Source organism: Rattus norvegicus, chromosome 4 (genome assembly GCF_036323735.1).
Source record: "Rattus norvegicus strain BN/NHsdMcwi chromosome 4, GRCr8, whole genome shotgun sequence".
Taxonomy (NCBI): Eukaryota; Metazoa; Chordata; class Mammalia; order Rodentia; family Muridae; genus Rattus; species Rattus norvegicus.
In genome coordinates this window covers 116,722,624-116,736,287 of record NC_086022.1, presented here as the reverse complement: position 1 = coordinate 116,736,287, position 13,664 = coordinate 116,722,624, and the positions used below count along the sequence as shown (strand labels likewise).

At 42.4% G+C, this 13,664-nt stretch overlaps 1 protein-coding gene and 2 long non-coding RNA genes across 4 annotated transcripts; 1 reads left to right on the top strand and 2 right to left on the bottom strand.

Moving 5' to 3' along the window:
* Window positions 1–565: 565 nt before the first annotated feature.
* Window positions 566–5,729, bottom strand: LOC102547728 (uncharacterized). The gene is made up of 2 exons (XR_001837617.3): window positions 5,588–5,729; window positions 566–3,582 (listed from the first exon to the last, which is right to left on the bottom strand). It is a non-coding gene; the product is annotated as an uncharacterized LOC102547728 (long non-coding RNA).
* A 575-nt stretch (window positions 5,730–6,304) lies between these two features.
* Window positions 6,305–7,306, bottom strand: LOC134486593 (uncharacterized). The gene is made up of 2 exons (XR_010065836.1): window positions 7,052–7,306; window positions 6,305–6,482 (listed from the first exon to the last, which is right to left on the bottom strand). It is a non-coding gene; the product is annotated as an uncharacterized LOC134486593 (long non-coding RNA).
* A 108-nt stretch (window positions 7,307–7,414) lies between these two features.
* On the top strand, window positions 7,415–13,248 carry Pole4 (DNA polymerase epsilon 4, accessory subunit). Of its 2 annotated transcripts, NM_001108634.1 has the most exons (4): window positions 7,437–7,713; window positions 8,134–8,218; window positions 8,661–8,702; window positions 11,912–13,248. In NM_001108634.1, the coding sequence occupies exons 1-4, from the start codon at window positions 7,498–7,500 to the stop codon at window positions 11,923–11,925; spliced, it is 357 nt and encodes a 118-aa protein (NP_001102104.1). In that variant the 5' UTR covers window positions 7,437–7,497; the 3' UTR covers window positions 11,926–13,248. The 2 variants fall into 2 exon arrangements, with proteins under 2 accessions (XP_063142354.1, NP_001102104.1); XM_063286284.1 differs by lacking the exon at window positions 11,912–13,248 and having other exon boundaries at window positions 7,415–7,713; window positions 8,661–8,777.
* The last annotated feature ends 416 nt before the right edge of the window (window positions 13,249–13,664 follow it).

Below are 13,664 nucleotides of genomic sequence, written 5' to 3'. Positions count from 1 at the left end.
CATCTAGCAACGTGGTGGCACACTGACTACATTAAACCACTTCCTCTGTGGAAAGGACAACACTGTTTTTACTAGAGTACTTATTCTGGTTATGGATTTGCATTTCTTATACATAATCTTTCTGCCCTAACCACCATATATGGTCTTAAATGATGCCTGACTTACTATCCTTACAGTCTACATAGTTTTACTTTGACCACGGAGCTCACTTCATGGTCTGAGAAATGTGAGAGTGGGCCCATGATCATGGGATCCACTGGCCTTACCATGTTCTCCACTATCTTAAAACAACTGGCTTAATAGAAATATGGAATGGCCTTTTGAAGACACAGTCACAGTGTCAATTAGGTAGCAGCAGCCCAAAGGGCTGGGGCAAAGTACTCTCCAGTAGCTGTTAGATGCTTTGAATCAGCATCCAATATATATTATAACTTCTCCTATAGCCAGGATCCATGATCCAGGAGTCATGGAAAAGGCGATGCTACTCATTACCACTCCACTAGTGACCCACTAGGGTAAATTTGCTTTCTGTTTCCATGACCTTCAAAGAACTGAGAAAGTGCCATAGATGTCAAAGAAGCAAGCTTTATTGAAAGGGACAGCACAGGATACATTGCATAGGAGCAGCAGGCTACCTGAGCTCGAACACCAAAGAGCACTGAGTTACTGATTGTGTTCTTCTTTTTTTTTTTTTAAAAGATTTATTTATTTCATGTATGTGAGTACACTGCTGCTCTTGTCAGACACACCAGGAGAGGGCATCAGATCCCATTACAGATGGTTGTGAGCCCCCATGTGGTTGCTGGGAATTGAACTCAGGACCTCTGGAAGAGCAGTCAGTGCTCTTAACCGCTGAGCCATCTCTCCAGCCCCCTTGTATTCTTCTTTTATGGGATCCAGGCCGAGGAGTTAGTTGCTATGGGTAAGGTATGTGTGAATTTCTGCTGTGATCAAGAGGCTTAAGTTATGAAAGCTTTTCTTCATTGTACTTGCCACTTTCCACGATACATCTGATTTTACTTATATGAATTCATAATCTTGCATAGACTATATGTCTTGCATATGTCTATATGATAGTTTTTTTTTCTCTAAAAGGTAAAAAGACACAGTTCGCATTACTGTGCCTGCTCCCCAAAGTGGTTTAGGCTGCCTTGCCTTCTTTCCTTTAGTTACTGGATGTTTGAATAGAAACCGACTGTGGCAGTTTGAATGAGAATGCCGCCCTAAGCTCACATGTTTAAAGACTTGTTTCACACTTGAGAATAATTCGGGAGTATGGCCTTATTGAAGGAGATGTGTCACTGGGGCAGTTTGGAGGTTTCTTTCTTTTGTTCTTTATTGAAAGTAGATTTTTCTTATACAATATATTTTGATTATGGTTTCCTTCCCCCAACTGCTCCCAGATCTGCCTCAACTCCTCACTTCCCCAAATCTACACCTCATTCTCTCTTATTAAAGAACAATCACAAGTAGCACCACTCCCAATGACCATGCATTAAACTATTAGAGTCTATGGGGGCCATTTTTATTCAAACAACCATAGGTCTATGGCCTATCTAGCCTCAAGCTCTTGGCTACCTGAGCAGTGTTGACAATGGGTTCCATCTCATGGAATGGACTTTACTTCCAAACAGATAGTGGTTAGTGACTGCCACAACTTTTATGCCACTATTTTACCCATGTATCTTTTTGCCAGGTCAGGTCACCATTGCAGATTCAAGGACTGGTAGCTGGATTGCTGTTTATTTCTTCTGTACTCTGTAGCATGCAGAGTACATTCTAGCATCATGAATGCTTTTAGTAGGAGTGAAGGTTCCAGACAGACGCCAGCTCAACGTCTCCACGTGCAGCAAGTTGTGTGGGTGTTGTCTTCAGCAATAGGGCCTTGCTGTCAGTTTGTGGAAAGTTAATAGCTTTGGCAGTAGCCTGATATCTTAGGATTTCCATTGTTGTGAAGAAACACCACGATCATGGCCACTCTTAGAAAATAAAACATTTAATTGGGGCTGGCTTACAGTTTCAGAGTTTTAGTCCATTAATATTATGGCAGGAAACATGGCAGAGTGCAGGCAGGTATGGTGCTGGAGAAGGAGCTGAGAGGTCTGAAGGCAGCAGAAGGAGACTGTGTCATTGGGTGTAGCTTGAGCATAGAACACCTCAAAGCCTGCCCCTATAGTGACATACTTCCTCCAACAAGGCCACACCCACTCCAACAAGGCCACACCCACTCCAACAAGGCCACACCTCCTAATAGTGCCGTTCCTTATGGACCAAACATTCAAACACATGAGTCTATGGGGGCCACACCTATTCAAACCACACTTGGGTTGTTCGGGAGTTTCCATTGGGCCCTTTGGCTGATATCTTGAATAGATGTAACCCAATCCTAGCACTAGGATTTGAGGTTTCAAAAGCTCACATCATTCCTGCTGGTTATCTTTCTCCTCAGAGTTATTGTCTCAACATGTAAGTCCTTAGCTATTGCTCCAGTACCAAGCCTGCCTGCCTGCTGCCACACTCTCCACTATGCTGGTCATGGAGTAATCCTTGGAAACGGAAGGAAGCCCCAAATAAACCTTTTCCCCCTATAAGTTTGCTTGGTCATAGTGTCTTCCCACAGCAATAGAAAAATAACTAAGACACAAACCACAAAATGGAAGTCGTCACCAAGTTGTTAGCAAGGAGTAACTAATTCGGTGCTTTGAAGTGGGGTTTACATGCAGGTTAGAGTCCTAGGTTGCTAGATGCCTTGTTAGCAGCGCTGTGTCACATAGCCCACATGTAGTAGAGTCCAGGATAAGTTATTCCCTATGCTTGCTTGCACCACAATGACTTCTTACCAGCCTGAATCAGGAGAAAGACTTATTTGAGCAAGGTTTCCTAACCCTATAGGAACTTACTGAATTGTATCAACATGATCAACAATACTGAGTTCTGAACATAAAGCAAGAACAAGTCTTAGGTTGTGAATTTGCTGCTGTTTACAGCTCCCATCCTTCTCTCCCTTTTTTTTGTTCTATAAAACATAATGTACAATAATTATACTCCTATCTGGTCCCCAAGAGAAAGGTTGTTCCATATTTTCATTTCTTCCTTTGATCTACATGATTGTTGGCTGCTTCATGAGCTCTTTTTACCTCCAAACTTCGTGACAGTTTGCTGTCCACAGCGATGGCAGCTAGCACTATGTTAGCAGCAGTGATGTTTCTTTGCTTCATCAAAGATCTGTGTGATGTTGACAGTGGTGGAAAGTCTGCTGTTTCCTTAGTGGTGAAGCTTCTTACTGCTCTTCTGCAAGTGAACAGAACGATGGTTATACAAGCTGACTTCCTGACGATGTCTGCTGCTGGCTTCATCTCAGCTTATATGGAGGCTTTCCAGGGAGGCCAAGGCTGTTGTGGTTGGGTTCAGAGGACCCTGAACTTCATAGTCTGTCTCAGTCTAGACAGCAGGCCCACAGTGGATGAAACAACCTGCAGTCTCAGCTGGGTGTTATACTGTATTTCTATAGTCAGAATATTTGGGAGGTTGAGGCAGGAGGACTGCCACTAGTTCCAGGCCACCTCTCTTTCAAAAACCAAACTGGAAAAAAAAAACATAATAGAGAACAAAGTTAAAATTAATCTTTGTGAATGCTACTCCTAACAGGGGCCTGGAGAGATGATCGAGCAGTTAAGAGCACTTGTCTCAGGAGACCCAGGTTCAATCTCCAGAATCCATGTTAGGTAGTTCTAAGTGGACTTAGTCCTCTGATCTCTTAGGTAACACACACACACACACACACACACACACACACACACACACACACACACACACACACACCTACATACCCACAGTCACACATCATAAACACACACTCACATACATACACACAGAGACACACACACACCCCTACATACAGTCACACATCATAAACACACATTCAGATACATACACACACACACACACACACACACACATACACACACACCCCTACATACCCACAGTCACACATCATAAACACACACTCAGATACATACATACATACACACATACACACGCACACACTACACCACACCACACACCTACAGTCACACATCATAAACACACACATACATACATACTCACTCACACATTCATACACAGACACACATACACAAAAACCCTTATAAGAATTTATATATTCTCTGGAAATTAAACTTAGCATTAAAAAATAGTTCAAAATAAAAGAGAACAGAAAATTGGGTGTTAGTGGGGTGGGAGTGGAGCTAGAAGGAGTTAACAGGAGAAGTTTGGGGTGGATATGCTTAAAATATGCTGGGTGGAATTCCCAACGAATTAATGAAGATATTTAAAATACTTCTAATTATAAGTAGTAAAAGACTAATACATGATTCTTAAATGTTTGCTTACTTGGTAAACAATCTTAACTATTAGGTTTGTTGTTTTGAGGCCAGGTCTCACAATACAGCACTGGCTGCTCTAGAATTCAGTGTGTAGATCAGGCTAGCCTCAGGGCTGTGGCCCTCTTTCAGCACCATCACTCAGCTCCACGAATCATTTTATGACTGCCATGTTATTGTGCCTCTCGCTTATCAACAGAGAGGGCTTGAACCTCACAACACTCCCCTCTGATCTCTTATAGATTAGCCACAGTTCCTTTTCTTCATATTATCTCCTGAGAATAAAAAAATCCAATATTCTAGATCACTGAACTGAAAAGTAATCTGCTGGGAATGAGTTAGGATAGCCTTCGGTCCTTCATGATTGCCACTCAGAGTGGCTCATAAACCATCCCAAGGGTAGCCGGATCCCACAAAGGAGAGCTCAGGACAAGCTGAAGGCTGCCTTCAGAGCAGGGCTGCTGTGTAATGCTGTCAAGTAGAGGAGGAGACTGAACAAATAGAAAAACTGTGACCAAAGGCATCAGTACACTCTCTGATTTTTAGGTTTTTAAAGTTATGACATTTATTTGCTTTCTGTGAAACAAAGTATATGAGCAAATGTCAAGTTGATTGCTTAAAGCTGAATGCGAAGGCTTGGGCTATAACTCCATCACTTGGGAAGCTGAGGCAGGAGGACTGTCACCAGTTCTAGCCTAGCCTGGGCTACAGTCTCATAACATAAGGAAAAATATTGATTTTCCAAGATAGTGAATGCAGGAATGACTAGAGACCCTTAGCAGGCATTTTCAAACAATGACTTCTGCCCTTAGATGACATCCTTCTGAGGCGATATCAATTTCAGATGAGCTATTGCTAATGATCCATTGACTCTGTAAATACTGAAAACCTAGGTGTCAGGTACTTTATCATAGTCTCAAGACTCAATGAACAAAACCAGACAGAAACACCTTCCTTCAGGAGTTTTCAATCTGGGGAAGGTGGGGCTAGAAGAGTCAAATACTGATTTAAAAAAAAAAAAAAGAGGAAAAGAAAGAAAAATGGCACAGGGAGAGGCTTGGTGCTGCTACTGGGACCAGCACTCTGAAGGACTGTATGCAGTGGTATGACTGATTTAACTTCATCTGTAGAACTATCAGAGAACCTGGGATCTGAAGTGGAGAAAAGCTTTGGGGCAGAACAAAAGAACTAGAGACACAGTTTACCTGATCCAGACATAGAGAGGACCTGGAGATGTTACAAAATGGCAGAGGATGGAAAGAGACCAGCTGCAGAGATCCTTGTCTGTTACATTGGATTTGTAGCATTTCAAAGTTGGGGTGAAAAGACTGGAAATCCATGTAGTCAGTTTCTATGAACAATCAACCAATGAGAATAAAGTTTCTTGGTATGTTTTGTTTCTCTTTTTATTAAATACAAAGTAGAAGGAACTCAAGGCAAAGGTCCTAAGGAAAACTCTGGTACAATGTAATTCATCTCTCTTCCCCTGAAGCTTTTAATTCTGGCGAAGACTCATTTTGTTTTAGTGGGGCCTCTGTGTATAGATCCAGTCAAAGTTTATTGCTTAAATTTGAAAGTGAATGATTTCAGGTTATTATCCAATGCAATGAGCCCATATTCCACAGGTATACTATTGAACAGTCTGTGGCTCAGTCATAGCTGTAAATAAAATTACTTACCTGCCTCAATAGTACAGGTATTATGACTAAACATTAATATTTATATAAAGCAATCAACTAGCTACACAGTGTTTTTATTATGCCTTATATTAAAACTTTGATGTGTGTTGGGTGCATTTGTTAGTATAAAGGCCCAGGGTCCACCATCTCGCTGATTTGGTTAGGCTAGCTTAGCTGGCCAAGGAGTTTCAGCCATCCTACTACTCTTACTGCAGAGATTACAGGAGTTATGTCGCACTTGCCTTTTACTGTGTTCTGGCGATTTGAACTCAGGTCCTTGATGTGCAGCACTTGACTGAGTCATCTCTTTTGCCTATTGCAAATATTTGCCACTCCTCCATGCCAGATCTCCGGTGTGGTATGAGAACTCATAGGGAAGGAGGAGGTGAAGAGAGGCTTCTTGGAGAACCTTTCCAGAGGCCTGTGAGATCAAAGCGATTTTCTATTTTAAAGATAGGGTCTTACTATGTAGTTCTAGCTGGCTTGGGAACTCCCTCTGTAGATTAGGCTGGTTTCTGCTACTCCAGTGCTTATATTAAAGGTGTGCACCACCACACCCGGTCAAAGTTATCTTAATACCCAGAAGTCATTCTCATTCTCTCAAGAAGGTGTAGTGGAATTTTCCATAACTAAGCAAAACCGGATAGTAATAATGTTCAGAAGCAGCTAGATGATCCAATCTTTTTCTTTCTTTTTTTTTTTTTTTGGTTCTTTTTTTCGGAGCTGGGGACAGAACCCAGGGCCTTGCGCTTCCTAGGTAAGCGCTCTACCACTGAGCTAAATCCCCAGCCCTGATCCAATCTTTTTCTAAGGGAGACAATTTTTTCTTATCAAATTTTTTTAACTTACTTGTCATGACAATGTTTTGCTAACTCCACATACCAAAATTTTAAAACGTAAAAATGTGCAATTAATGTTGATATTTCCTACAGAAACACACTTTTTGATTGTTTTTTTGAGTAAGGCCATCAGTGTTCTGATGCAACCTACGTTTGAACGACCAGACACCACAACTTGCTCTCTATGTCCGCACGCCTTTCTTGGACTGCACTTCCAATTCTGCCCGTCAAAAGTCCCATTCCAGTTAAGACGTGATCCCCGGAGATGGCCTGGCGCTGCGCGGCACCGCATTGTGAGGACACCCATGGGTCCCCCTTAAGTGAACCTTGAAGTTAGACCCTGAGAACCTACACAGGCTCTGGCGAAGCATCCGGACTTCCGGCTCAGCTAGGCCACGCCCGGCCGCTTCCAGGCTCTCCCCCGGAAGGCAACATCAGAAGCCGGAGCCGGAGGGGGGCGTTTCTGGCGCGCCCCGCCTTGTAAGGGAGGGGCCACGCCCCCACAGAGAGGCGTGGTCTCTAACCGGCGCGGGAAAGGGGCCGGAATCTCGTGTGCGCGCTCAGACAGCGATCGCGCGCAGCACGTTTAGGGAGGGGATGGCGGCAGCGGCGACCGCTGGGAGCGGGACGCCCAGAGAGGAGGAGGCTCCCGGAGGGGAGGCAGCAGCTTCGCAGGCCCAAGCCCCGACGAATGCACCCGGTGGGGCTCGCCTTTCGAGGCTGCCTCTGGCGAGAGTAAAGGCCTTGGTGAAGGCAGACCCTGACGTAACGCTGGCGGGACAGGAAGCCATCTTTATCCTGGCGCGTGCCGCGGTGCGGCGGGAAAGCAAGGGCGACTGGGTCGGGGAAGGGGGCGTGGTTTTTAGGGGGCGTGGCTCGGGGTGTGGCAGGCCCTGGTATGCTGACCTGCCTGAGACCTAGGAAGGCCTCTGTAGGCCCCATTTGAGTTTGTTAATCACTCCACTTCAGGGGGCTCAGGCAACTTTAGTTTGCACCCTCCGGGGCTCACACAGAATTTGAAGGGGGCCCTAGTGAATATTTATAAATATTAGAGCAGGGTGACTGAAGATAGGGAAGGGGATAGCAGAAGTGTTTTTGTGAATTTTAGTACAATCTTAACTTCTAGAACTTTCCTGTGTGGTAGAGCCCCCTTTTACCCTTCTTGCCCACATATACACAGGTTTGCTCACTCAGTGGGCTATAATCCACTAATCTGCTCTGCTTGTTTTGCAGGAGCTGTTTGTGGAGACTATTGCAAAAGATGCCTACTGCTGTGCTCAACAAGGAAAGAGGAAAACTCTTCAGAGGAGAGATTTGGGTAGAGTCACTGTGGTACCTCAGGGTGGACAGGGGAGCTATGGGCTGGGCTTTCTTAGAGCTGGTTCACAAGGCATCACTGAAGCAAGGTTTTTATTTATTTGTCTAGCTGGTAACCCTTGCACGTGTGTTAGACTTTAAAGACTGTATCTCTCATTCCCTCTTATGCTGCCAAACTCTTCTTCTAGTATCTTTAGAGAGAAAAGTGGATTTAGGAACGAGACAGGATTGTAGGAGGCCTTACCGAACAGCATTTTCGTGGGCTTTTGTGCCGAGACAGTTGAAAGAATTTATAGTGTAAAAATTAGGACATCAGGGAGATTGTTTATAAATGATGTCATTTGCATAAAACTCCATGTTTGTTATTATGTGGATTGTACTGTTTTGTGTCTGATGTCCAAATGACTAGAGCTAATCAAATATCCCTTTACCTTGTATTTCAGATAATGCCATAGAAGCTGTGGATGAATTCGCTTTTCTAGAAGGTGAGTTCACTGTCAGCACAGACTGCTTTCTCTGTCGATGATGTGAACTTCGAATCTCATAAAACCTTATAAAAACAGATGTGTGGTTCTTTGTACACAATGGAATTGATTCTTCCCATTTTGATAGAAAAGAGGAACATTTTCCATTTGTGGGAATTAGAAATTCTACAGTGAAATTGCAAGCGTAAAAGAAGGAGGGAGTATAAAAAAAATACCAATAGAGTTGGATTTAGATTTTGAATCCTATTTAAATCTCTGTCCCTAAATATCAATATTGCTCCCTTATACTGTTTAGAATAAGACACAATTCATAATTCTTTAAACATTCATTTTTACTTATGTGTATGTGTGCTTATACATGCCAAATATATGAAGGTTCCCTTAGGAGCCAGAAGAGCAGTGTGAGGTGCTAAACCTGGGTGCCGTGAAGAGGTCTTCTGGAAGAACAGCAAGCACTTTTTTGTTTTGCTTTTGCTTTGTTTGAGACAAGGGTTTCTCTGTGTAGCCCTGGCTGTCCTGGAATTCACTCTGTAGACCAGGCTGGCCTTGAATTCCCAGAGATCCAAGATCCACCTGCCTCTGCCTTCCAAGTCCTGGGATTTAAGGCGTATGCTACAACTGCCCTCAGAGCAGCAAGCACTAAATCAGAGTCATCTCTTCACCCTCAGTTCCTGACTTTAAAGACATGTTCTCATGTATCTCAGGCTGGTCTTGAAATTTCACTGTATAACTGAGAATGACCTGGAATTCCTTTTCTGTCTTCCTCACCTCCCCAAATGCTAGTAATAACAATAATAATAAGTAAATAAATACATAAGTAGGCATATACTTTCTCGCCTGGCTCTGAGATCTTTTCTTCTCTCTTTATTCTGCTTCTCTGTGTCAGCCTATGCCAATGGCACTCTTTAGATGTTCTCTTCGAACACGTTTTAAGATATCTCCCCAATGTCTGCTTCAAGTCTAGACTTGAGTATTCTTTTAAGTTGTAGATCTTTGTTTTTCCACCTATTTGTCTTAAAAATAACTTGAATTAGTTGCCCAACTTGCTTTATGGCCCAGTATATGGTCATTCTTGGGGGGGGGGGGGGCTCTGTATATGCTGGAAGAGAAAGCACTCTATTCTGTTTTGCTTACTTGTTTTACCAGTTGCTGAGTAAGAATTGCCTGTTAAATTCTCCTACCACAGCTGCAGATTATTTTCACTTAAATTATTGATTCTGTTTATTTTGTAAGACCATATGGTTAGGTATGTAAAAGTTTAATAATACTATGTTGTTTGTGACAGCCCATGGTGTTTAATTTATAGGTTGATTATTGTTATTTCTAGTGATTTTAAAAGGAGGTTATTAGACCTTCCCATTTGGACAGACTGAGGTTTGGTTCTTCCCTCCCTCAGCCTGGCACACAGCCCTTCTCAGCTCTCTCACATTGACACATGCCTTCAGGGCCACAATAGCGTTCGAGGTTGACCTTACTTAGTGACTTTGCTCTCTCTAAGTTGTAGATTTAACTCTTAATATGATTTTCAATTATTGAGAAATTTTATTTTTAAAATATGTTTAGCTTTATTCGTTGCTCTAAACACAGACCAGCCATCGTCAAAAGCGGAAGTTTCCACGAGTTCATGCTTGTGAATGCCAGTCCTTGGGAGACTGAGGCAGCAGGATTTTAAGTTTAAGGCCAGTCTGTGCTACAAAGGGGGCTCCAGCCCACTTTGGCTAGTGACAATATTGCCTTAATCAACAACAGAACACCCCAAAGAAAGTTACTATTTTTTAGTTACAAGTACTATTGGTTTGGTTTTTCTAATGTTTATCACCCTGATGTAAACTTTATTAATCGAATTAAGAAATAACTTTGGCCTCTCCTTTTACTACGAAGTTTCCTTCAGTACAGTGCTTTTCCTTCTGTGTGAACATAACATGAGGCTGCTTTGGAAGCTGAGTGTCTGTAAAGTGATGGTTGTTGCTTTGCAGCTTCTGGGTAAAGAGGAGCAGATGCCCTGCTGAGGCCCCACAGGCCAAAATGCAGGATGCTTCCTGGGAGTCTGACTGCCAGAGGCTGCTCTGGTTTTCCAAGATAGGCCACTTGGTTCTTTGAGCAAAGTCCTGCGATTTTTTTTTTCCTCTCCTTCATGTATGTTTAAATCTGTGGCTGCTGCGTGGAGGCAAGGTTGTAAGAGGCATGAGAGAGGGAAGCCTGTGTCCTGTGGATCATTAGCTCCTTTCCTTTCACTTCTTTTTCTGTCAATGCAGTTAACTGGAACAGTGGTTCTCAACCTTCCGAATGCTGCGACCCTTTAATAATACAGCTCCTCATGCTGTGGTGACCCAGATTATAAGATTATTTCATTGCTACTTCATAACTGTAACTTTGCTACTGTTATGAATTGTAATGTAAATACTTTTAGAAATGAGGTTTGCTAAAGGGGTGATGACCCACAGGTTGAGAACCACTAGTCTTGTGCTTTCTGCTGGTTCTCCTGGGGTGGGAGATAGCTTCTCTTCTCTTGCACCCCGATCTGCATCAGGCTCAAGGATTCTTTGCTCTGTTTATAAACATACTCAGTGAGATGTTGATTATTTCTTTGTTGTTGTTGGAATTGGCCAGCTGCTAGTGGAGCTTTGTTCTGTGTTGTAGATTATGCCTTTTAAACAGCTTTTTCTCTTTTGAATACAATCTTGGAGAGCATAAAGACTTGTGAGCTCAGGTGCGCAAACTCAGCTGGGACTTTCTGAGAAAAGATTAGAGGGACTGGAGAGATAGTAATTAAGACTATTCTATAGCAGAGGATCCAAGTTCAGTTCACTCACAGCCTCCTGTAACTCCAGCTTCAGGGGGATCTGATGCCCTTTTCTGGTCTATATGGGTATTGCATACACACGCTCTCAAAAGTATACATGTAATTAAAAAAACTTGTTTAAAGTTATAAATGCTTTGCTTAGAGAGCCTTTCCCTTTTTGAATGTTCATTGAGCAGTGTAGCAATTCTTTAGCTCTTTTTCAGCTCTAGTTCTAATTCTGTGCACTGGTGGGATTAATTCCCAAAAAGCTACCTTTTCTAATAACATTTCCCCCTCAGTCTTTTGGATATACTCCTCAGATTAAACTGCTGTTACCAGCAAGGCCCTGTGTGCTTTAAGTTTGTCCAGTTTGTGACATTACCCAAGACTGAGACACATTCTTATACATTGGTTTTTCTGTTTTTAGGCACTTTGGATTGATTATGGAGCTGGATGATTTTGTGAGCCTTTGCTGCATCCGTCGTTTTTCCCCTCTGTGAGCCTCAGCTTTGGAGAGTGTCTGCGCATGTATACGATCTTCCTGTAGATGGAAGAAGCAGAGAGCTCTTGGATAGCATTCTCCATAAAGTCTTCCATTACTTGAGTCTGTCTTCCAATTCAGGCCTGGATGTAGCTGATGCTGTTTGGGGCAGAGATGAAAGGACCGTTCTGCATAGGTGGTTTAATGATCACAGAAGACTGGAATAAAGGTCTTTGGTCGGCTTCGTTCCTGTGTTTTATATTGCCTTTGCTCTTGCCCTGTGACTGGGAACCCGTGTGGTCAGGCACAGACTTTCCTCATCTTTCAAGCAACCATCCCAAGTCAAGTCTTTATTAACTTTGTTCTTTCTAAGCATGTCATTGGTATGTGGGTCAATAATATATGGGATACCTCTTCTCCTTAGGAGTCAAATCAATGAGGTTCCAACAGTTTTATTGAAGTATAATTCATGTGTAATATTCAATTCAAACTGTAAAGTTCAATGGCTTTTTTTTGAATATTCATAGGTATATGTAGTGAGATTTGGAACATTTTCCTCTGAATGGATTCACATGAGTTTTGTGTATGACAAAATTTAGATAATGTTATTTAAATTTAATCTATGCTATGCTATGTATTTGTACCCTTACCTTTAAGTTGTGAAATATATGTAATATAAAGTTTCCCATTTCAACTGCTTTTCAGTGTGTTGCTCAGAGTGTTGCACAACCGTCACCATCATTGACCTCCAGAACTTTGTAACAGTGTTCTTAGCCTGAACTGTCATACACATGGGACAGTAACTTTGTAACAGTGTTCTTAGCCTGGACCATCATACACATGGGACAGTAACTTTCCCTTTCTCATCTCATGTCATGCTAAATGAAACTTTTGGGTTTTTTTTGTGAGATGGTGTGGGTGGTGTACTTGGAGTACATAGAATGTAGTGGTTCAGGAAAGCTGTAGCAAGGCCTTCCGACAGTATTCTGCAGTACAGATCTTTCTTAGGATACAAAGTCTGCAGGACATTTTCTCCAGAATAATAGATTCAGTCCGGTAATGTGGTAAAAATACACTTTCAGAAAAATACTAGATTTGTAGGAAAGTGTTTTTAAGACTTGCTTATCAAGTCCCCCCAAGACTGACATTTCAGGATTTCCAGGAATGGACATTTATGGCTTATTATTCATTGGGTTTCAGTTTTTATTTGAATTCATTATTTTTTCCATCAATATCCTTTGTTTTGAGATCTAATCCAGAGTATTAAGTTGTGTTTGCTTCTTTGTCTCTCCAGTCTTTCTTGAAGTTGCTTAATTTTGTTTTTACTTTGTGTGTACTTACATATGTGGCGCCTTCTGCCTTCACATCCTTGGACCACAAGTGGCTTTATCTGCTGCTCCATCTTGCCAGCTCCCTGGTTGCTTTGTCTTTTTTTTTTTTTTTTTTAAGATTTATTTATTTAATGTATACGAGTACACTGTCGCTGTCTTCAGACACACCAGAAGAGGGCATCAGATCCCACTACAGGTGGTTGTGAGCCACCATGTGGTCGCTGGGATTTGAACTCAGGACCTCTGAAGAGCAATCAGTGTTCTTAACCGCTGAGCCGTCTCTCCAGCCCTTGTCTGTCTTTTTTTAAATTGTGAGTCTGTGCCTGTGCCTGTGCCTGTGCCTGTGCCATGGCATAGGAGTAGGTGCC

What these genes read in the sequence shown, in the direction of transcription:
- Pole4 (XM_063286284.1), top strand. Translation starts at nt 7,498, where the DNA reads ATGGCGGCAGCGGCGACCGCTGGGAGCGGGACGCCCAGAGAGGAGGAG. An exon ending in TTATCCTGGCGCGTGCCGCG is followed by an intron (nt 7,714 to 8,133) that starts GTGCGGCGGGAA and finishes CTTGTTTTGCAG; the next exon opens with GAGCTGTTTGTGGAGACTAT. An exon ending in TCTTCAGAGGAGAGATTTGG is followed by an intron (nt 8,219 to 8,660) that starts GTAGAGTCACTG and finishes CTTGTATTTCAG; the next exon opens with ATAATGCCATAGAAGCTGTG.